This window comes from Pituophis catenifer, unplaced genomic scaffold, assembly GCF_029215685.1.
Source record: "Pituophis catenifer annectens isolate HBS135680 unplaced genomic scaffold, rPitCat1.0.hap2 SCAF_2, whole genome shotgun sequence".
NCBI classification, from domain to species: Eukaryota; Metazoa; Chordata; class Lepidosauria; order Squamata; family Colubridae; genus Pituophis; species Pituophis catenifer.
Window position 1 is genome coordinate 208,855,161 of NW_027256882.1, and position 23,712 is coordinate 208,878,872.

The 23,712-nt window shown below is 37.6% G+C and overlaps 1 protein-coding gene across 3 annotated transcripts in view; it reads left to right on the forward strand.

The window, feature by feature from the left end:
* PALM2AKAP2 (PALM2 and AKAP2 fusion) overlaps positions 1-23,712 on the forward strand; it is a 253,616-nt gene that overhangs the window by 54,064 nt on the left and 175,840 nt on the right. For all 3 annotated transcript variants that reach the window (XM_070938551.1, XM_070938554.1, XM_070938552.1), the window contains one exon: positions 22,045-22,175. In XM_070938551.1, the coding sequence (XP_070794652.1) occupies positions 22,045-22,175 (131 nt within the window). The remainder of the gene's footprint in view (positions 1-22,044; positions 22,176-23,712) is intronic.

Consider the following 23,712-nt stretch of genomic DNA (forward strand, 5'->3'; position numbering starts at 1 on the left):
GGCTGTATATTCTACAACACTGGAACTATCGGTGAGTCAGCAGTGGGTCAAAGAAGTAGCAGAGATGACAGTTGCTCTTTAAAAATTATGATTTAAATCGAATTGATTTAAATCAAGCCTTTTTACTAGTGATTTAAATCATGATTTAAATTGTGATTTAAATCAACTCGATTTAAATCAAATCCACCCTGCTACAGATTCAAAGTTTTTTTTTTTAAAAAAAGTGTTTTTGAGCATACAGATACTCGTCTCCATTTAAAGCACCTATATCCAGGATGGTGTGGCTGTCAGCATGATCCTGAGCAGGGGTGAAATGCTCCCAGTTCGGACTGGATCACCCGATTCAGTAGCGATGGAGGCGGATGGTTCGGAGAACCAGTAGCAAAAATCCCTGCCCCCCCCCCCCATTGCCCAGCTGAGCCACACAATCATCAGAGGCTTTTTTTATATTTTTAAAAGCGTTTTTTCTACAACCTCTTTGGCCAAAAAAATGCTTTTAAAAGTAAAAAAAAAAAAAAAAGCCTCTGCTGATCAGGCAAGTCAGCTGGGATCGTCAGAGGCTTTAAAAAAAAAGAAAGCCTCTGCCAATCAGGCAAGTCAGCTGGGATCGTCAGAAGCTTTAAAAGCATTTTTTTTACAACCTCTTCAGCCGAAGAGGTTGTAGAAAAAATGGTTTTAAAAGTAAAGAAAAAAAAAAAGTTGGCCATGCCCACTCAGTCATATTACCCCCACCACCACCAAGCCACGCCCACAGAACCGGTAGTAACAAATTTTACCACTGATCCTGAGTAAAGAAACATTGTGTTTAAAGAGTTTGCAGACTATGTGCCTACCCACATAGACACTCCAAAAACCCTTTCTGTTTTTAAGACCAAAATACTTCACAGTCACAATTGGTGATAAACTGCGCAGGGGCATGATGTGCTTGGCCTGTTAGTGATTGGACCAATACCCAATTCATGCACCATGATCCTGCCTCTGATGATTAGAAATCCTTGAAATGCTTGAAAGTGACTTGAGAAAGGTATAGAATTCCCTCACTGGTACCTTTCAGATGTATTGGACTTCAAGCCTTGTAATTTCTAATCCAGATGACCAAAGGCAATGCAATGCAAGGAATTACAGCACATAAAAATTGAGGGAAAATTAGTGTACATAATTCTCTGCCATATCTACTAAATTAGAGTGTACAGAGTTGTTTCTGAAACAGTGAAAAAGTTTACAAAACCAGTTTATCAAAGCTGGTAGTGAGCTACTTCACTACTCGTCTTTCAGTAATAATTCTTCCTTCAAATTCAATTTCTAAAAGTTTGGAAAGATTTATCCAATTTTCTCCTTTGAAAAAGGTGGGAGTAAACTAATACAAATTATTGTTTGGACATTATGATTTAAATGTTCATTTTTCAAAATAATAAAAAAATTCTAAAAGTTTGACAGTCACTGTGGGAATATTTGTACCTATATATTAACAGTCCTATGTATTAGCTATTTACTCCCTTTAAAAATTAAAACGGAGTCAGATATCTCAACTAGTTCTGGATCTCTGTGGATGCTGATATATATAACATTTATATGTTGCATACATAATCTCTATGTATCAAACTGTTTCTTTCATAGTGCAGAATAGAAGAAATATTACCTGGTATCCTACTTCCCATCTCTATTTTGCTGCTTTAACCAAAGGCCTCTGGGATTGTTCAGCATTGTTTCCAGGAACTCTGGAAATGTAGATATAGATAGCTATATAAATAATACAAAGTCTTTATTTTAGTCCATTTGTACCACCCAACTCCTAATTATTCTAGAAAAATTCTTATCTTTTTCTCCCTGCTTTTGCTTGCTATTTATCCCAGTTTGCCACCAAATAGTTTTCATATTTGCTGATGTTTATATAAGTCTCAGGCAATATTTCATACAGTAATAGGGTTGGAAATGGTGGTCTTCTAATTCAACCCCCATGCCCAGAACAGGATTCTTCCTATTATCCTAGATAAATGGTTATCATCAGGGGTGAAATCCAGCAGGTTCTGACAGGTTCTGGAGAACTGGTAGCGGAAATTTTGAGCAGTTTGGAGAACTGGCAAATACCACCTCTGGCTGGCCCCAGAGTGGGGTGGGAATGGAGATTTTGCAATATCCTTCCCCCAGGAGTGGGATGGAAATGGAGATTTTGCAGTATCCTTCTCCTGCCACACCCACCAAGCCACGCCCACAGAACCGATAGTAAAAAAAATTGGATTTCACCACTGGTTATCACCTTTGATATGATGTGGCAGGCTGTTCCACTCTTTAATTGTGCTCAGTCAGAAAATTCTTCCTTCCTTCAAGTTTGAATTTCCCTCTGTAAAGCTTTCTCAGGTTTCTACCAACTGGTTTTTATCTTACCCTTGGATGCTACAGAAAATAAATCTTCTGCCTTTTGACATCCCTTCATGTATTGGAAGTTTGCTGTCATATCTCCTTTCAGCCTTCTCTTCTTTAGCAATAGCACTTAGCACTTGGACTTATACCACTTCACAGTGCTTTACAGCCCTCTCTAAACAATTTACATGGTCAGCATATTGCCCCCAACAATCTGGGTCTTCATTTTAACGACCTCGGAAAGATGGAAGGCTGAGTCAACCTCTTGAGCTGGTGAGAATCGAACTGCTGGCAGTGGGCAGAATTAGCCTGTAATACTGCATTCTAGCCATTGCACCACCTTTAGACTAAATCTACCAAGGCTCTTTAGACTAAGCATACTAAATTCCTTTAACCATTCTTGGTATGATTTGACTTTCATGCCCCTTTCCTTCTTGATCATTCTTCTTTGCATGCTTTCTTGTTCCTCAGTGTCCTTTTTTGTATTATGTTTTGTATTGTACTGTAGGGTACAGTATTTTAGGTGTGGGACTGTCCAATGCAACGTAAGACTGGTACTTCCTCTTATCTTGTCACTTGGTTGATGTAGTCCCAAACTTATTGGATTTCTTCTGCCCATAGCAGCCTGACTTCTCTTCTTACTGGGATACTGGGTGAAAGACCTTCTCTAGAGGACTGTTAAGTTTTCCTCTAGGGAAAATGCATTAAACTGATCACACAGCTTCACTGACAGTGAACTTGGTCCTCCAAGTTACATGCTGCTAGCCTTTCTCTTCCAAAGCTGTTTTTTTCTGGAATAATGTCTTCTTTTCAATGTTGTTTTTTGAGACATTCTTCTGCCTTGTCCAAACTGATCTTTCCTAAATCTCTGTGTGGCCTGATTGGCCTTCAGCCCCTCCAATAACACAGTGAGTTAGGACTTGGTCCAGTGGAGTTGGAGTCCTCCTCAGGTAGAAACACAAATACAGCACAAATCTTGCTGGTCACCAAAGTAGATGGAGGGGGTTACCTGTGTGATGATGATTATGCAGATCCAAGCATCTTTTCCTCATCTGGAAGGACAAAATGTTAAAGTCTCCTATATACTGAGGCAAGGAGAAGGGGGAAAAGAAAAAGAGGCAGAAAATGGATTTAAATTTTCACACGCTGTTAGTCTTTTGGTTCTTTTGCTTAGGGCGTTGTGCACACTGGTCACACTTTGTGCACTTTTTTGCAAGCTAAATTAAATGGTGTATATTTGCTCTGGTGTGAATGTAGCAGTTGACTAATAGTGTGCTGGGTGCAAAACATACAAGAAATTATCTGTGTAGATTTTCCATCAAAAGAGTCATAGACCCAGCAAGGCACCAGGATAAAATTCTTAGCATCCAGAGCACCCCAGACCATCCCATGTAGATGTAGATGTAGATGTAGATGTAGATGTAGATGTAGATGTAGATGTATACACACACACATACACATACACATATATAGATATACATATACATATACATATACATATACATATACATATACATATACATATACATATACATATACATATACATACATACATACATACATACATACATACTAGGAATCACAGCCCGCTTATCATGGATACTCATTAGGAATAGCATCTTAAATGAAGAGCATTTGGGGGTTTTAGGTTACAACATAGGATAAGATTTTGGAAATAGCAATGATACTGAGATTAGAAAATCTCATGCTTGAAGATGGGAAAGAATAAAGTTTTTTAGCAGCTAAAGAATAAAGTTTTTTATTTGAAAGCTAGACCTTTAGGAGATTTTGGTTATGCCACATCCAGAGAAAATCTGGAAGTTGAAAAAGGATGTATTAAAGTCTGAAATACCGTAATTCTGAAGTTGAACTCTTCACCCTACGAATTGATTCAAAATTGTGCTTCAGGAAAGGAGACATGCAACAAGCTAAAGCAATGAAAACATGCTCAAGTATGAACAGTAACCAGAGAACTCATAAATCTGAAATTATAAGGGATTAGAAATCTAAAGCAACACGTGTAAGATTATCGCTTTGTTCATAAGATACTAAAACAACAAACAATCAGGGCCATCTTAACAGCATTATGGGCTCTGGACGAAGCAGTGTACTGGAGCCCCTACGACAACTACTCACAGGAATAAAAATGTAAATGGTCGATAAAATTAAACATATATTTATTTTATTGGCACTTCCAACAAAATTGGTGTTGAAACATTAAAAACATTAAAAACATATTGTTGTGCAGCAACAAATAATCAACATGATAAACATTTGAACAATACACGAGGCTTGAAAAACACAATAATACTCAGTAAGCCATACAGTTGCTGTATTTATATGATACGAGGTGCATTGAAGGGTTAACATACACAGATTATGATGGGGCTCCTATGCTCATGGGTCCCACGGGCAAATTTTTTTTTTTTTTTTAATTTAATTTAATTTGTATACTGCCCTTCTCCCAAAAGGGACTCAGGGTGGTGAACAGCCAAAATTAAAATACATACAATACAAAAGTTAAGATAATTAAAAGAGATTAAATCATGCCCATCAGGCCCATGTGCCCTGCAAACAATGTGACCCTTTCTGAAAATTTCGAGGAACTGCTTTAAGTTCCCTACCAGAAAAGTATAAATGGAGTTCATCAGAGTTCATTATAATGGAAGTATACCAACATGATTTGAACAATGCAACTAAGAGAATTCTCTAAAGCAGATAAAGGGAGAAACGTAACCTGTCATTAATGTATTAGAAAGAGACATATCAAAACAGAATGAAGACTTCACAGAGCTAAAGCCTGTACAACACACACACAGAGATAATAAGTCTAAATGTCTTAAAAGAGAAGGCCAATATGCATAGGGATTGCAAAACAATGAGGTACAGCAAGAAAAGTTAATTTAGCAAATGGAATGTTGATATATGGAAAGGGCAGTGTTGAATTGAAATGTCTGATAAATCATAATGAAAGCAAGAATAGAATGTTTCAAGAAACATATACCTGAATTGGACACAGATTACATATATTAAACAAAATGGTTGTAAAATTATGTTTAAAATAAACTTTGCATTGTTACAAAAGACCATCAAGTAATATTGAAAGCACAAATGAAGCTAATTTGCTGGAAATTATACAGCCTAAGGCAAGTAGAGTAATGGGATGGATGCATAAGGATAATTCTGCAGAATGACATTTGGACACAGAGATGAGTTTCTTATTAAGAAAATAAAAGCTAAGAGCTTAAAAAGTGAATCGAATATTTGTCCTTTGGAGAAACAAAGGAAAGCCACATATGATTTTTGTTTAAAAACAAAAGGAAAAAGGAAAGATTTTTCTAGCTTAAAATAAGCCAGCCAGATATTGGAATCTGTTTTTTAAAGATGTTTGTAGTCCAGTGTCAGTCAGAACCATTTTCCAACAGTTTTTTTTATCAGAAAAGATTCAAACAAAACTTCATATGAGTTATGAAACCTAACGGTATTTGAATTCAAGGTTTATGCTTCAGACCCTTTAAAAAAAGGAATAAACAACATTGGAGAACCTAAGTAGGAATAATGCTGGGCTGATGAATTGAACAAAAGTTTACAACATTTTGAACTTAAAATCTGGAAAAGTAACCATTGCTCTGTTGCTCATTTTAAAGAAGAAGGCATAACTCCCAATGAACTAAAATATTTAGATACTAGCAGGGGTGAAATGTAAAATTTGTTACTACCGGTTCTGTGGGTGTGGCTTGATGGGGGGGTAATGTGACTGGGTGGGTCTGGCCAACTTTTTTTTTTTTTTTAACTTTTCAAAGCATTTTTTCTAATGCTTTGAAAAGCCTCTGCCGATCAGGCAACTCGGCTGGGATCGTCAGAGACTTTTCAAAGCATTTTTTTACCACCTCTTCAGTCAAGAGGTTGCAGAAAAAAATGCTTTGAAAAGCCTCTGACGATCCCAGCTGAGCCACATGATCATCAGAGGCTTTTTTTTTTTACTTTTAAAAGTATTTTTTCGTCGGAAGAGGTTGTAGAAAAAATGCTTTTAAAAGTTAAAAAAAAAGCCTCTGATGATCGTGCGGCTCAGCTGGGCATGGTGGGGGGGCCGCAGGGATTTTTGCTACCGGTTCTCCGAACCACCCGCCACCATCGCTACCGGATCAGGCGATCCGGTCCGAACTGGGAGCATTTCACCCCTGGATACTAGTGCAATCAGCACAAGCTTGTCAATAGCACCTAGATCTACTCTGGATACTCAAAGAAGAAAGCAAAATACAACAACAATAACTCTACACAGTCACACATCACAGTCACTACTGAAAATGACTGAATGCAGAGAAGAATGAAAAAGATGGAAAGAGGCTTGGAAGCCAAATCATACCCAAGAGTGGTTAAAGGAACTTGGTATGTTTAGTGTAAAGAGCCGTGGTGGCGCAGTGGCTAGAATGCAGTATTACAGGCTAATTCTACCAACTGCCAACAGTTCAAATCTCACCAGGCTCAAGGTTGACTCGGCCTTCCATCCTTCAGAGGTTGGTAAAATGAGGACCCAGATTATTGGGGTCAATATGCTGACCCTCTAAACCAGGGATGTCAAACTCAATTTCATTGAGAGCCACATCAGGATTGTATTTGACCTCAGAGGGCCAGGGTGGGCGTGGCCAGCTTGACATCACTCGTGTAGGGGGCACCTGTGGTGGCCCGAGCACTCTGCCAGCCAAAATGGGCTCCCAAGCTCCATTTTCGGCTGCATCGGCCCCCTGCAACCCTCTGCCAGCAAAAACAGAGTTCAGGAGAGCTGCCCGCAGCCCTCCCGAGCTCCGTTTTCATTGGCAGAGGCACCGCGGGCCAGTCCTTCGCTGTTTCCAGAGCAGCCCCGCAGGCCAGATATAAGCACCCCACGAGCCGGATCCAGCCCCCAGGCCTTGAGTTTGACACCCCAGCTCTAAACCGTTTAGATAGGGCTGTAAAGCACTATGAAGCGGTATATAAGTCTACATGCTAAGTGCTATTGCTAAAGAAGAGAAGGCTGAAGGAAGATATGACAGCAATCTTCCAATACGTGAAGAGATGTCACACGGCAGAGGATTAATTTTCTGTACATGGCATACCAGCAACTGGGCCATGGAAACAAGTGAAATCCCATCCACAGGCTGCAGGCAGCATGCAAAACCAAGCCCCCTCCAGTCTGCAAAAAACTCTTTCTCCATGGAACCAGTCCAGTGGTGGGTTTCAAAATTTTTTACTACCGGTTCTGTGGGTGTGGTTTGGTGGGTGTGGCATGGCTTGGTGGGCATGGCAGGGGAAGAATACTGTAAAATCTCCATTCTCTCCCCACTCCAAGGGAAGGTTACTGCAAAATCCCCATTTTCTCCCAAAAACTGGGACTCGGGAGGCAGAGAATAGATGGGGCGGGACCAGTCAGAAGTGGTATTTACCGGTTCTCCTAACTACTCAAAATTTCCGCTACCAGTTCTCCAGAATTGGTCAGAACCTGCTGAAACCCACCTCTGAACCAGTCCCTGGTGCCCAAAAGGTTGGGGGCCACTGAGCTAAACCACAGAAATGTAGGGAACCTGAATTACCAAGCATAAGTAAATGGGTTTTCAGAATTAAGCATTATTCTTGTGAAATGTAGAATGCCATAAATCTAGTTTAGTAGCGAAGCACTACAGTACACACAAAGATATAGTGAGGATTACAATGAAGTTTTTCTGCTGGTGGTTTAACGTGCAAATATCAGAATTCTACTAAGCATAGCAGCATCTAAGAAAATACATGTGAAACACTTAGATATTAAGATAACTTTTCTGCATGGTGATTTGAAAAAGGAGATTTTTATACACCAGCCACCAGGTTTTGTAAAGTCAGCAGAAGAAACACTGTAAATTACAAAAATCTATATATGGACTAAAGCAAGCATTCAAAGCATGGTCTGATAAAGAAAATCAAGTTTACTAAAACAGAGACTTTAAGCAGGGAAATACCGATTGATATTTATATACAAGAATCAAAAATGGAAGATAAATGTACAGTACAATCTTTGTCATGCTGATGATTGAATTGTACAGTATATTTAGGGTACAAAAGCGATACTTAGTTTTGAGACAGTGACAATATAAATAAAGAAGTAAAACAACTTGGGGATATTAACCTCTATCTTGGAATGGAAATAAAAAGGACAAAGGTAGAGGGTTCTTGCTCAGTCAAACCAAACAATAATAGATCTAATAAAGTTTCTAGACTTTGGTGAGGCAAAACAGTCATGGTCAGTCCTATAAGGTAGGCCAGGTAGAAAAACAGACATCACATAGATTTTGAGAATTATATTTTATTATTGCAAGATATAATAATAAAATCTTAAAAGCCTGACAAAGTTTCTCTCTGCCCCGTTTTATGCTAAACAAAATCAAGGTGGGGATTATTTTGAATTTCTTTCTCATAGTTCCTTCTATTGCTGGGTTGTGTAATCTCTTCTTAAGTCCCTCCTTAGCAGATCATTCCTTTCTTTCCCCATAATGGCTCTTTCATATCTTCTCCAAGGTCAGCTCTGTGTATCTTTACTGTACAGCCATGCAAGTTCAGTACCCAAATGAAGAGAAAAACTAACGTTAAATTGGCAAATAATGAGCAATATAAGGGAGTTGGGGAAAAGCTGATATATTGCAATTGTCCTGACCTGGCCAGCTCTGACCTGGCCAGAGCAATTGGACTGCTAATTATAAAATAGAAAGAACAGTCTGACAACACAAGAGGACTAAGGTAAAGGTAAAGGTTCCCCTCGCACATATGTGCTAGTCGTTCCCGACTCTAGGGGGCGGTGCTCATCTCTGTTTCAAAGCCGAAGAGCCAGTGCCAGTGGTGGGTTGCCCCCGGTTCGCACCGGTTCTGTAGAACCGATAGTAAAACCAGCGGGAGGCTCCGCCCACCAACCCCGACGTCACAAAAATGCTTCTGCGCATGCGCAGAAGAGCGTCCGCTCTTTAGTATCATACTGCCGACCTTTTGGTCGACAAGCTCAGTGTCTTAGCCACTGAGCCACCACGCCCCTACAAGGACTAGATAGCAGTAAATGATGGAACTGGTTGCCGCAAATGAATTATGGATTTTAATTTAAAACTGCCTATGACTAATAATCCAAAATATATGGAATATATATAGGTTTCAACTGGATTGGAAATAAATCTGATAGGAAATCAATGTAGAACAGATATTCTTAATCCAGGGATGGGGAACCATGACCGTTTTATGATTTGTGGAATTCAAGTCCCAGAATTCCTGAGCCAGCATGGCTGGAGTTGAAGTCCACAAGTCATAAAGGGGCTATAGATCCCCATCTCTGCTGAGTTTAATTCTTTATGTGATGTGGTGAGAAGCCAAGCATTGTAGCTCTGTCATCTAGAGATGCTGAATGCTGCACTGTCAGACTCCAAAAACCTAAAAGGACACACTGAATTTATTTTGTGCAATTTCCTTTATTGTTCCTCACCTACAGACCGAAGTCTCGCCCAAACTAAACTACTTGCTTTATTAAAGACACAAAAACTCTTTAAGAATTCCTAAGGAGGAGCTGCCTTGACTCTCTTCCTCCCAACCAAAACTAATCTAATCTAAACTTTGCTGTCTCTGGGTCCTCTGGAGTGCAGCCCCTCCCTCCTGGGAATTCAGACTGCATTCCACCATAACTTTGGAAGAAGCATACAAAGTACTTGTATGGCTGCACAAACTATTGCTACATTTGCAAATAAAAAGAACCAAACGTTAGTGTGAAGTAATTCATGGCAGTTTAACTGCTATGCATATCAGTTATATTGCACAATTTGATCACAAAGCTAAAGAGAAGAAAAATGTTGGAATGCTTCATGTACACCATTTTTTCCCCTTTCATGGTGCAGAATAGAGAAAGTGTAATCTGGTGTCCTACTTTTCATCTCTGTCATTCAGGCATTGTGTATATACAAAAGCATAAAGCTGCAGTAACCAAAGGCTACTCCCTTTGGGATTAATTACCCATAATATTGTTTCTAGTGACTCTGGAAATCTTTAGATATAGCTAGATATACAGGTAATGTGAATTTTCCCCTGTTCTTGGGGTTTTTTTTTGTTGTTCTCTTTGCTTTCGACTAGGAATGTGCAGGATGCAAACTAAATTGAAAATTGGAGACAATAATTTTAAACCCTATAAGCCTTAGCTACTTTATGCAGATTGTATAGTAATAGTAATATAGGTAGTCCTCGACTTATGATCACAATTAAGCCCAAAATTTCTGTTGCTAACCAAGAGAGTTGTTAAGTGAGTTTTGCCCCATTTTATGATTTTTTTTGTCACAGTTGTTAAGTGAATCAATGCAGTTGTTAAGTTAGTATCACGGTTGTTAAGTGAACCTAGCTTCCCCATTGGCTTTGCTTGTTAGGAGGTTGCAAAAGTTGATCACATGATCTCTGGGACACTGCAGTCATCATAAATATGACTCAGTGGCCAAGCATCTGGATTTGAATCATTTGACATGGAGATGCTGCAACAATCGTAAGTGTGAAAAATAGTCATAAGTCATTTTTTAAAAAACTGTTGTAACTTTGAATAGTCACTAAATGAACTGTTGTAAATTAAGGACTGCCTGTAGTGTACAGAGAGCTAATTTTAAGGGTGGCTTAGCTGTTTAACCGATGAAGTCATCAAAGTAAATAAACAAAAACCATGTGATGCTGACATCATCAGGTCATGACCCTAAACAGATACATGGCCTTAAACCAATGTGCTCTTGGAGTCATAAATTCACGGCCTCAATCAGATATGTATTGAAGCTAATCCTATCAAGAAAACTGTGACAGTCAAGTCAATCCATGATTAGTTTAAGCCCAAACTGATCCCTAATCCCATATAGATTCAAATAGAAATAAAATAAAAAATGAACAGAACCCTAGGCTGGGCTGTATTTTGGAAGCAAACCCTATTTGTGCATTGTGAAATAAATAATAGACGAATGGCGCTTTAGAATAGAATAGAATAGAATTTTTAATGGCCAAGTGTGACTGGACACACAAGGAATTTGTCTTGGTGCATATGCTCTTAGTGTACAAAAAATAAAAGATACGTTCATCAAGAATCATAAAGTACAACACTTAATGAAAGTCATAAGTTACAAATAAACAATCAGGAAACAATATCAATATAAATCTAGAGGATACAAGCAACAAGGTTACAGTCATACAGTCATAAGTGGGAGGAGATGGGTGATAGGAACGATGAGAAGATTAATAGTAGTGCAGGCTTAGTAAATAGTTTGACAGTGTTGAGGGAATTATTTGTTTAGCAGAGTGATGGCGTTCGGGAAAAAACTGTCTTGTGTCTAGTTGTTCTGGTGTGCAGTGCTCCATAGTGGTGTTTTGAGGGTAGGAGTTGAAACAGTATATGTCTAGGATGTGAGGGGTCTGTAAATATTTTCACAGCCCTCTTTTTGACTCGTGCAGTATACAGGTCCTCAGTGGAAGGCAGGTTCATAGCAATTGTTAATTTTAATGTTAATTGTTAATTTTGGGGGAATTCTTAAAGTCAGCATCTTAAATACAGGTCAAGGAGCACTTTTTAAACCCACAGTCTGCATTGCCCCCTTTTCTAACATATTTTATTTCCATAAGAGTTTTTAAAATCTCTCCCTTGAATAAGGATTTTTTTAAAAAAAAACATACTAGCCCTAATGTGGCACTTAATTTAATTTCGCCCTAATCCTTTGAAAAAAGGTACAATTTGCAAATTTCATCCTGAAAAAGCATATGCACATGTACTCACACACATTTGCAAATTTAACTGGTAATACAAATATACAAATAAACAGGCCTTAATAAAGTTTTATTCCCTCAGCAAACTAGGAACATTTAACCAGTAAAGCAAAGTCTCACAGATATACCCACCCCAACCTAGCAACAAGCAGTGATACATCTTATCCAGACATATCAGAACTATGATTCTAGGCATGTGCAAAGTAGGTCATGTGACCAACTGGCAAGGGGCAGAGTAGGGTGGAACTGGTATGTTCAGACATGTCTGGGCAGGTGATGCATGGAAATTCATCAGTTAAAGTCCATTTTGCTTTTGAAAAACAAAGGTCCGCTGTCTGAAGGTATTTCTATTCTACAAAATACTGTGGGGGAGTGCAAACTCAATGGCTCAATAGCATATAGAAATCAAACCTTCATAATCCATAATCCTGAACGTGTTCATTTCTCTCAAGTATAGTCGGAACATGGCTCCATATTTCATAGAATATGTACACAAGCTTTAAATAACTGAGTTGTTGCAAAGGCTGGAGTTATTGCATACATCAGGACACACATGGAGACACTTATTATAAAATCTCAAGTTAGCTTATATGAAGTCCATCCTAATTTTATTCAGTCACAAGCCTTACGTTGAGACAGAATGATTCCCAGTAAGATCTAATATGAAATAAACTTTGAACCTCCCTTGTTCAGGCCTGACAATCATTATTATTGCTTAACCAATCCTAATAGCAAGTTGTTTTTGTGATTCTATAATATCCATCAATATTTTTACATTACTATGGATTTCAAGAGCTGTTTTGTTGAACAATGTACACAATACATTATGTATTATAAACTAAGTGAGCGCCTGTAACTGCCTCATCTCTTAGCACAATACAATGAGTTTCTGATGCTGGATAAAATAAAAATGTATTTCTGTAGTTCCAGAGGATTTCACCCAAGCAACTATGAAATCCAAATACATATTTTTTTTCTTGATCCCACATCATAAACGCGAAGAACATTCAAGATAATGTTCAACCCCATTTCCTATGTGCATTTTATATTGCAAGCTGTTGTGTCATCTGTTGATTTTGTTTTGTCATTCTTGCCAAGCAAGCTGAGTTAAAGCTGTCTAGGAGACTCTTTTGTGTAATGGTCTCACAAGATCAAATTCCCACCATTACTGTCAGCATGAAAGGATGCATTTGTGCATCTTGCTTATTATGTTCAGGAACATTGTGATCATTGAGGTATGGGGAGGACAAAGAACTAAATGCCATTAGGTCAGATGTATTGCAGATCTAATTTGGCATGGCTGCTCTAATTTTAATGGCCCTTTGCCCATTCACATCACGGGTAGAGAGACATTTCATACTGTATTTGGCAGCCAAGCTTTTTGGCATGATAAACATACAAAGCACGAGGAGGAAAATAATGCCTCCCCAACACAAAGCAGATGTATGCCAGAGATCTGTAGCAAATGGTGTCACCTTTTCTTCACCTTTATCTACTCACTTTGGGAGCATCTACATTGCCTCCTAAAAGTTACTCCAGAACTAAAGTCCTCCATAGATTTTGGCTAGAGATATACTGTATTAAATTATTGAAATCAGGTCAATGGCGAAAAGCAACCACTATCTGAAACCTAGTGATATTTTGCCGAAAACAGTGATTACCTGACACACAAAGATAGAAACATATCACCTTTTAAAAATTTATGGATTTTTATAGACCATGATCTTTAGGCTTTTTTAAAAGTGGTTCGATGCTAATGAATTCTTCTGTGCATATGTATGTGTACTCGATTATTCTTGTTCAGCTGGAAGAAGATAATGCTCTCATTTCCTTTTTTTCAAAGAAGAAAAACTCTGTTGTCATCAGTGAGGTGCAGTATGCTTATACGTAGCTTTGTCAGGAGATGGTTGAGGAATATCTGCGAGTGTCCTGCCTTTCATTCCACAAACATCTGTGCTCTGCCATCTGCCTGCCTTCCCACATGTCAGTGAAATTCCAATGTGAGGGAATTCCTCCTTAGTTTTTCCCTCTCCTGGCCAGGATATGTAGGCACTGAGAAAGAGTGTCAAGTGATGGGAAGCTGAAAAACAACAACAAAAATAATGTAAGTGCTAAGAATAACAAAGAGAAACATTAAAATGAAGTTGAAAGATATTAAGGAACAACTTAAGAATGAGATTAAGAAAGAGAGACCTCTTTCCCAGAGGAAGAAAAATTTGGGGAAACGGGAGGATGAAACAGGAGGACGGAATCCAGTACAATAAGCAAGAAACCTGCTGAACGCAGCTTGGTGCTCTGCATCTTTTACTTGCACTTTTAGAAGGTTTCTGAGTTGCTTATAACATGGAAAGAAGGTAGGAAGGGAAAAACTATGAACCTGATTGTTTCATAGAAGCCTTCAGGTAGGTCTTCCTTCTTTTTTATACAATCTCACATTACTGGGCTTTTGTGATTTTCTTTGATCTGTGCCTCATACTAGAGGCCTCAAGACACCCCCGCCTTGAAGAGGGGGGTGGGGGTGTCATATATTTTTAACATCATCACTCTGAAGAAACTTTTGGACATGCGTGTGATGTCTATAATTACTTCATTGAATTAATATGAGAGTGGTTAATATAACTTATATTTAATACGCTTGATGGCATCAATTTGTTAAGACTCTGAGAGCTTTAAAATGTGCCGCATTAGCCAAATGTTGGTCCTGTGGTGCTAGCAATTATCAAGTAGTTCCTATCTCTTTTTCTTGCAGTATGCATTATTTCAGGAAAGAATTTGTGTGCATGTGTGCTTATCCATTAAAAATAATATAGCAACGTAACTAAAAACTGAAAACCCCAAAAATCTGAAAGCATATAATTATTTATTTGATACCATTTTTTTTTTCACACCCATTGTCTTCAGAGCACCGTGGTAATTACTGATCACAAGTTAAACATAAAAAAAAAAACCTGCAATTTTAAACAAAGCCTTCATGACATTAAAATACAAAGGAGATTCAATGATTATATTTAAATGGCTACTGAAAATGTAAAGTACTTAAAATAGAGTGTTTGAAAAAAGGTTAAACTGAAATGCAGGAAAAAAATAAAATAAAAATGGCTTCCCCAGCTGTTGGAACACCACAAAGAAATTGGCACCAATTTCCTGTGCAAGTCAGCCAGATACCAACTGCAACCACTGAAAAGGTCTTTCATTAGTCCCACTAAATATAATCAGCATTTCTTTGGGGGTCGCTGGCACATACAGGAAGATTAGTACAGGAGAAGCCCAAAATAGTCCTGCAACAAAAATGACCCCAACTGCAAGATTAAAAAAAAAATCAATCTACAAGAGATGCACAGTTGTATTAAAACTGCATTATCTTCACATTTTTAAAATATTAAATTGTGCGTGGCTGTTTTACTTTTTTAAAATAATATCACTGAATTGTCATGATTGACGTTTTTGTCTCCAAGAGACTGGATATCATTAAATAACATATTCCACCATTGTTCCTCCTTTTTTTAAAAAAAAAGCTTTCAAGTCAATCTTGACCCTTGGGAGTGACTGGACAAGATTCCCTTGTAGGCTTCTTGGCAAGATTTTTGGAACTAGCTTGCCTTCTTCTCCTTCTCCTTCTCCTCCTTCCTCCCCTCTCCTCCTCTTCCTCCTTCCCAAGGAAAAGAAAAAGGAGAAGAAAAAGAGACTGACTTAGACTTTAAAACTCCCAGTCTCCTATTGGTGCCTTTAACCACTACGTCACACTGGTTTTCTATATCATTGTTTCCAGACCTTAGCAATTTTAAGATGTAGGGACATCTGGGGAATCCTGGAATTGAAGTCCATAGATCTTAACATTGCTGAAGTTCAGAAACACTGTTCTATACCATTGCCTAAAAGGGGCTGCTGATCTTAATTAAACCAGAGAAAAGCTGCAATAGGTCACACATATTAGCAATAGGGTCAAAATACTTTGGCCTATGCGGTGCTTTCATGCAGATTGGGGAAATAAAAAGATCCCAAATGGTTTCACTGACTTATTTTTCATCTTTTCGAGGCAAAAAAAATCTGTGCTTACTGTTGAATCGAGAGGTGGCTCTAGTTCTTTAATATGTGAGGAGAAGGCAATATATTTCAGAGCAGGTTTTATTTTGCATTGGTTCAGCTAAATTAAGAACAGTGAGCTGTGTGATGTGCTTCAAGTTTATGTTATGTTTATGTTTATTATATTTGTATACTGCCCTTCTCCCGAAGGACTCAGGGCGGTGAACAGCCAGCAGATAAAATACAGAAAAAATAAAAATTAAAACAATATTAAAAACCAATTAAATTAATTTGGCCCTCAGTTAAAACACCCCCATATTAAAACCCATAATTTAGCAATTTAAAATTAAAACAATTTAAAAAGTATGGTCAGGTCAGCCCGGCTTGATGAAACAAAAATGTCTTTAAGGCACGGCGGAAAGTGTGCAGATCCGGAATCCGCCGTATCGTTCCAAAGAGTAGGTGCCCCCACAGAGAAGGCTCTCCCCCTGGGGGCCGCCAGCCGACATTGTTTAGCCGACGGCACCCTGAGGAGCCCCTCTCTGTGGGAGCGTACTGGTCGGTGGGAGGCTACTGGTGGCAGAAGGCGGTCTCATAAATACCCGGGTCCTAAGCCATGGAGCGCTCTAAAGGTGATAACCAATACCTTGAAGCGCACCCGGAAGATCACTGGGAGCCAGTGCAGCTCCCAGTGAATATCTTTCCATATATGTTTGCCACTGTTACAGCAAAAATTGGTTGGGAGTGAGCAAAATGCCTCCTTCCAAGGAGCTAAATTGCTTCTGATCTGCGCCTTTTGATTTCACAATAGTATCATCAGAATATTCCCATTTCTCTTGGTGATTCATTTCCATCATTTCCTGTACTTTTTCAGGCTCTGGGAAAGAATTTACACTAACCCAGTGGGAACGGACATGCACATTCCCAAAATAGCTGAAGGAGATCTTCATCCTTCTACTCCTGACCTAGTTGAGTTTTTTTTAAAGAGGAAAAATGGTCCAAATCTGTGCTTATTAACAGAATAATGAACAGGAGAAGATTAACCAGTTGTCTTGAGTATATGCTAGAATTGGGGATGTTGCAGAATAGAGAAAGGAAAGAAGGATCCTCTTCCTTGCCCAAAGATGCGTCCTTCCTGGCCCATTTCTCAATTCATTGTGAGAGCCCACAGCGGTAATGTCTTGCTATGAGGGACAGGAGATATGAATTATAATAGCTTGCCTATGCCATAAAAATTGCTCAACAAGCATTTAATTAAAAAAAAAAACGAGCAGAAGAGGTGTTGAAAAATTCTTTTAAAAGGTTCCATTGCAACTTAATTTGCCTCTGGTTAACAAAATGTGAAGCGGTGGAGAGCTTAGTATTCAAATCCTACTATCTGCCTATGCCAGGTCAACCTCCAGATACATTATCTGTTGCTGCTTCCTCCTGGGAGTTAGGCCATGCAGTCATTTTCTGGTACCAGAGAGATTATAATAGCTAGGCCTGTTCCATGTGGCCTTGTTTTTGCCAGGGGAAGCCATAGCCAATTAGCTTTCTAGCACTGCTTCTGTTAGATATTCTGTAAACAACAGCAGCTGGTGGGTAGATCTGGATGGAAATCAATACCCAAAATGATCTCCAAAATGTAAACTCTTATCTATTGAGAGGGTATATGCATTCATTCCTGGACGGATTAGATTTTGTTTCATTACAGGAATCCTTAAGCAGCTACTACCTTCATGTCTATGCTGTTGGCTGATACAGTTTGTTAACACTTCTTTAGATAACAGTAGCATGAATCCAAAAATGCTCTTTCTATAGTAGAAAATGTCTTCCCATTATTATTCAACTAAGTGAAATTCACAAACTGTTTTCCATGTTTGAGGTCTTGCATACTTGTTTCCATAGAACTGTTTGTTTCTTTGTGGGATTTCACTTCCTAATGGACTTCGTCATGCTAGATAACATGGTGTTGTGGTTAGAGTATTAAGCTGGGCCTGAGAAATCCATGTTCAGATTCCTGCCTGCGCTGAACCTCATGAGTGACAGTTGTTCATGGAGTTCTTATAAGAATAAAATAGGATAGAAGTAGAGAGTATGTGGCCTTCAGAAAAGCTGGGTTATGAATGCAACAAATACTGTATACATTTTTAATATATTTGTTTTTAATACTCTAACAGTAGATCCTAGAATATGGATTATAAATGCCAGCAAATAAAACTTTCTTTTTAAAATGTTAAATGCAATGTGTGAAAAGCTGGCATTGTATAGAATGCCTAGGAATCTATAGAATGTGTGACTTTTTACACAAAGTATGAAATGCCTGTGTTATTTTAATATACTATATACTTTCCCTAGACGTTGTATATAATACCTAGGCATTATGCAGAATGGCAAGAACTCTTCAGGCAAAGTATAAAAAGAGTCATGACCTAACCCTAACCGTACCCTAACCCTTTATTGAAAAGATGTATATGAAAATGAAAGAAGAAATGCAAAATAAAATACAGGGCTTTCTTATTGAAAAGAAAGAGGTAAAGACCAGTATTGGAAATGTGTGAAATATTAAGCGTTTCATACCTTGCCGTCCCATATTTGGCATTCTATAGATTTCCTAGGCATTTTATAAAATGCCTAATTTCACACATTGACAATAACAAAATTATTTTAAATTAGCTATGCTTGGAGGTCTACTCCAGCAGGAAACCGTTTTGTGTCTTTGTTGTTAGCACCACTTTTCCAATAAGGAATGTTTTTCACATTCTGTCATTAAGATTTGCTTTCCAATACTGTAAGTAATTTGAACTGGTCTTTCTGGGGAAGAGATAAACTGAGATAAACAAACAAAAAAGTATACATAGAAAATGGAAAGAGGGTCAGATCAGAAAAGAAAGTAAGCAGCACAAACCTGAAAGTAAAATGCTAGCAGTTAATAAAATCTTTTTTTTTTTAATTCAATATTCTTCTTCCAACAAAAAAATGCACCAGGACTTTGTGAAATACAGGTTAAACAGCCAGGACCGAAGCTTGTGATTGAAAACTTTACTTTCTAGGACAAAATGAATTTCATCTTAAAGTGCTGAAGGATTAGCTGATTATCTGTCCCAAACATTGTGTGGAGAACCGATGAAATACCAGAGACTTGGGCAAATGTTTCTCTATCTTTAAAAAAAGAGAAAAGGAAGATTCAGCACACCAACCTCTCAATCTGATATTAATATGTGGGAAGATTCTAGAGCAAATAATAGTGAAATAGTGCTGTAAAAATCTTGGAAATAATTACCAAAGTCAGCATGGATTTGTTGACAACAAATCTCGCCAGATTTATAATAATTTTGTTTTTTATCTAGCAAGTTCTTTCATAGATTGTAGAAATGCCATAAACGTATGCATTTTTACCTCAGTAAAGCATTTATGGAAAATCTGCATCATGTGCTAATTAGCAAGCTAAGTAAATGTGGTTCTGACAATTAAGTTCATCCATAGCTTGAAAAATGTTTTCAGAGAGGGTTCATTAATAGTTCCTCATCAAACTGGAAAAAACTATCAAACAGGTCACCACAAGGATTAGTCTCAGTTCTTCTATTCTGATATTCCATTAATGATTTAAATGAAGAAGCTGAGGGGAAGCTTATAGAATTTTCAGATTATACAAAATTAAGTAGGATAATTGATTTCACAGAAGTTAGAAGTAATACTCAAAACCACCTTGATAGTTTGGGAGGAAAGGACTAAAATTACAATAATGAAGTTTAAACAAGAATAAGGTCAGATTTCCCCATTTAAAAAATAAAAATAAAATTTAGTGCAAGTATAGAATAGAGGATAGTTCATTTCATAATAATGCTTGTGAAAAAACAACCCTCAAATAATATAGTTCATTCTAAACGAATAAAACCAAACGGTAACCAACTAAACACAGGGCAACTAGCCAAGGGACAACTTGCCACAGGACAATTCAATATAGGATAACTCAATGCAAAAAAACTGTGCTCTAGACCCATTCTTCTCTTGATATTATTAGGATGACTATCTGCCTCTTCCTTCTTTCTTAGCTTTATTAAAATCATTAGCACATGATTCTGATCCCTAGGAGAACCTGCGCCGCTTGGGAAAACTGCCTAGGCAGAGGCTGGGAGAACTGGAGCTGGCTGTGCTGACATTATGGGCCATGGTTGTAGCAGTGTCTGTTTAATTAAACCAGGCTTGGGTCTTCTGTTCTCATTTCCAAAACTGGCCCAGCTTACGGGAGGCGAAAGTTCTGCCAGCCCGCACTCCTCCTCCAAAGGCTTCCTCACCTTATTCTAAAGAAACAATTATTTTTCCTCACAATTAATGTGCATTGTTAATCAGCCGTGACTCTGGCCTCCAATAAAGTTATGATAATTTTCATTGGCCTACTTGTGTTTATTATGCTGCTAGATATTTAATGACATAGCACCCACTAAGTATTTGTCATGTGGAAAATATAACAAATGCTTGAAGAGTTACCTGTAGGATATTATGAGAAATATCTCTATAAGAGAAATGTATATTTCTTGTACAGAAAAAAGCAAAGTTAGATAAGGAATGCAAATATGTTATTAAATAGAAAAGATGCAAATGAATAACAAGTTTGATTATCTTGTTCTTGCAAATTAGTGACAGGTTATTTCAAAAACTCTGAATTTAGATTTGTTCATTAAAACTTAATATGTAGGAGGTTTTTTGTTTGTTGGGTTCCTTTGAGCCAATATTGACTCCTGATGATAGCCTGGACTGATTCCTGCAGTTTTCTTGACATGATTTCAGAACAATTGCCTCTTTCCTAGGGCTGATAGAAAGTGTATGGCTCAGTCATGTTTGAGATGCAACTAGAACTCACATTTCCCCAGATAGTTGCCTGGTTCCTTAACAACTACATGAAACTGGCTCTATAATAAGTAGCTAGTGCGGCAGATTAGGTTATTTCTTGTGTGTTGGATACCTCACAGTATCAAAGAGGAGTCAGTTATGATTGCTTTGTTGCTGGAAATGTAAACCATTATCGTACACGATTAGGACTTGTCTCATAATTGTTGTAGCTTGGGTCAAAATCCATAGATATGTTAACAAGGCTGCAGACTAAGGTCACCCGTGTTCATTCTATTACTTCTCCAGTATTTGGACTCTAACCAAGCATAAATCTTTCATGTATGGAGAGTAGCCAGAAAGAATTTCATAAAACATTGGATAGATAAATTCATTTCATTTTAACATTGGCTTTACATTTTTTACATTTTTTTACAAATTTGAACATGTACAGTATATGTCTTTTTGTAAGCTAGAGCCAATGGAATGGATGGCATAAGTTTTATAAAGAAACATTTACAACTAATTTGGGCCAATAGATTGCCAGTATGTACCATTTGTCAGGAATTGTTCTTACTTCTTTGGAATGCTTTCCATTAATTGCATCATTTTCAGGCATAGTTGTTTTTACACAATTTCATGCATAGGTTTCATTTCATTCTTTATATCTAATCATGCCAGTTTGCTTGTTTAAAAATTACTTCATAGCTGGATGTGCTAGTTCTCTTTTGATGTAATTCTTTCCCTTTCCCTTTAAAAGTCTTCAGCTTAGTTCAGAATTTCTATCCTTGAGTTGTTGATTCATTTTATCTGTTTGTCTTCTGACTGTTGCAAATTAAAACTATTTCGGGACATAAAATCAACAGCCCTTTTGTTCATAAATTAGATGTGACACCTTGGCTGAGCAGGGATCTAGATTAGTCTCTTAAGGGAGTCATGAATTAGTCTAATGCTGAAAGCACTAACCGGTAGCTTTAAGAAGGGTTATTAAATATTTAGGAGCAGAATTCTTCTAATGTCACTTCTAATATCTTGTGTGCTTTTTTCCCCCTTTCTTTCTTTCTTCTGTTATCTCTCACTCAGTCAAAAGCTCTTCGGGAAAAATGGCTAATGCAGGGAATTCCTGCAAGTTCTCCGGCCGAGGAAGAAGCCAGGAAGAGACAGTCAGAAGAAGATGAGCTGAAAGTGAAAAAGCTTGAAGGCAACATCCATAGGTAGGTCCCACATCTTTTGTTTTTTTTACCTTGGATAAATGAATGAGGCCCATTTTTTGCCCTCTTGTAAACTATACTGTCAGTGTAATGCAAAACAAAACAGTGTGATGTAAAAACAAAAATGCTTGGAAATTAAAAACAACAAAGTCAAGGTTAGTGACTTACTGACATTATCTATGAATAAACTAATGATTTCATTGGGGGATGGTTAAAAAATAAGTATGATATAACTTTTATTAATTACATTTATAACCTGTGGTCTCCAGGAGTTGTTGAACTGCAACTCACATCAGCTCTTGAAATGCAGGATAGCTTGAAAAACAGTGCATGCTGCCGAACTTGTATGAATTGGCTAGTAATCTGTTTGTTGGAAAAAAGCACTCTCATTAGCTGAAGATCAAGAAGAAAATGCATAAATAACTCATACCTGATGTAAAATAGGAATTCTGGCTGGACTTTGAATAGGCCTAAAGGTACAAATATATATTGCTTGAAAGTAAAATCAGAGGGGTTTACATTTGAAGATATTTTTATAGGATTTCAGTGAAAATGAGAACTTATGACTTATGAGCATGCTCAGAAAGACTCTTACCTTGTTTTCATATTATTGTTCCATATTATGGTTACTCAGAAAATTGTATCTCCGTATCATTCATTATATGAATCCCTTTTTGAGAAAAATATCCAAGGTGTGGCAAAATCACAGCAATCTGAACAGAGCATTATTGTAAATGCTACGTGATCTAGATTCTAGAACCAAGTCATGTAAACTTTTATCTGTATGTTAAAGAAGATATAAACTGCAAAAGTGAACTAAGATGAAATCTCCCATGAGTTGAGATCAATCCCTGTTAATTATGTGGACATAATTTATCTTGATGACTAGATAAAAGTAATTTGCCACTGCTTTCTTCTAGAGTTATTTTTTAATCATATCGGTGTAGTTTGGAGCTTTGAGATTTTTTGATGGCCTCTGGTCCAAATATAAATTGATTGATGGTTTATGTGCCATGAGTTTGTTTTCTACTCTTAGTACATAGATTTTGTCCATAATAAGCTTTCTCCAACTAGGTCCTTCAGATCCTCAGTGGTACCCCATTAACTCCATCCTTCTTGCTGCTGCTTCTCTGTGTTACTTTTTTCTAGGCATTATAGACTTCAAATACCACTTTATTAATTCAGATATTAATCAAATTCAAACCTTCCTAGCCTTAGAGATCAGCCAAGGTTGCTACGTGCTGCCACTCTTTATGAACTAAATGCATATTGTTTTATTTCTAGTTAAAACAAACTCTTCACAAATAATAACTAAAGGAACCTGCAGAAGAAGAAAAAAGACAGATTTTAAAAAATTGAAAAATGGCTCTTTAAAGGCATATCAGGACCTCAAAATTCAACTGCCAACCCACTCGGCTAAATGAGGAAACTTGTCTTCTCTTACATTAGACCTGCAAAATATCTTTAAACTAGCCAAAAAAAGAGAGATTAGCATTGAAATCTAAGGAAGAAACACAAAAGAAGAAGAATCCAGAATAAA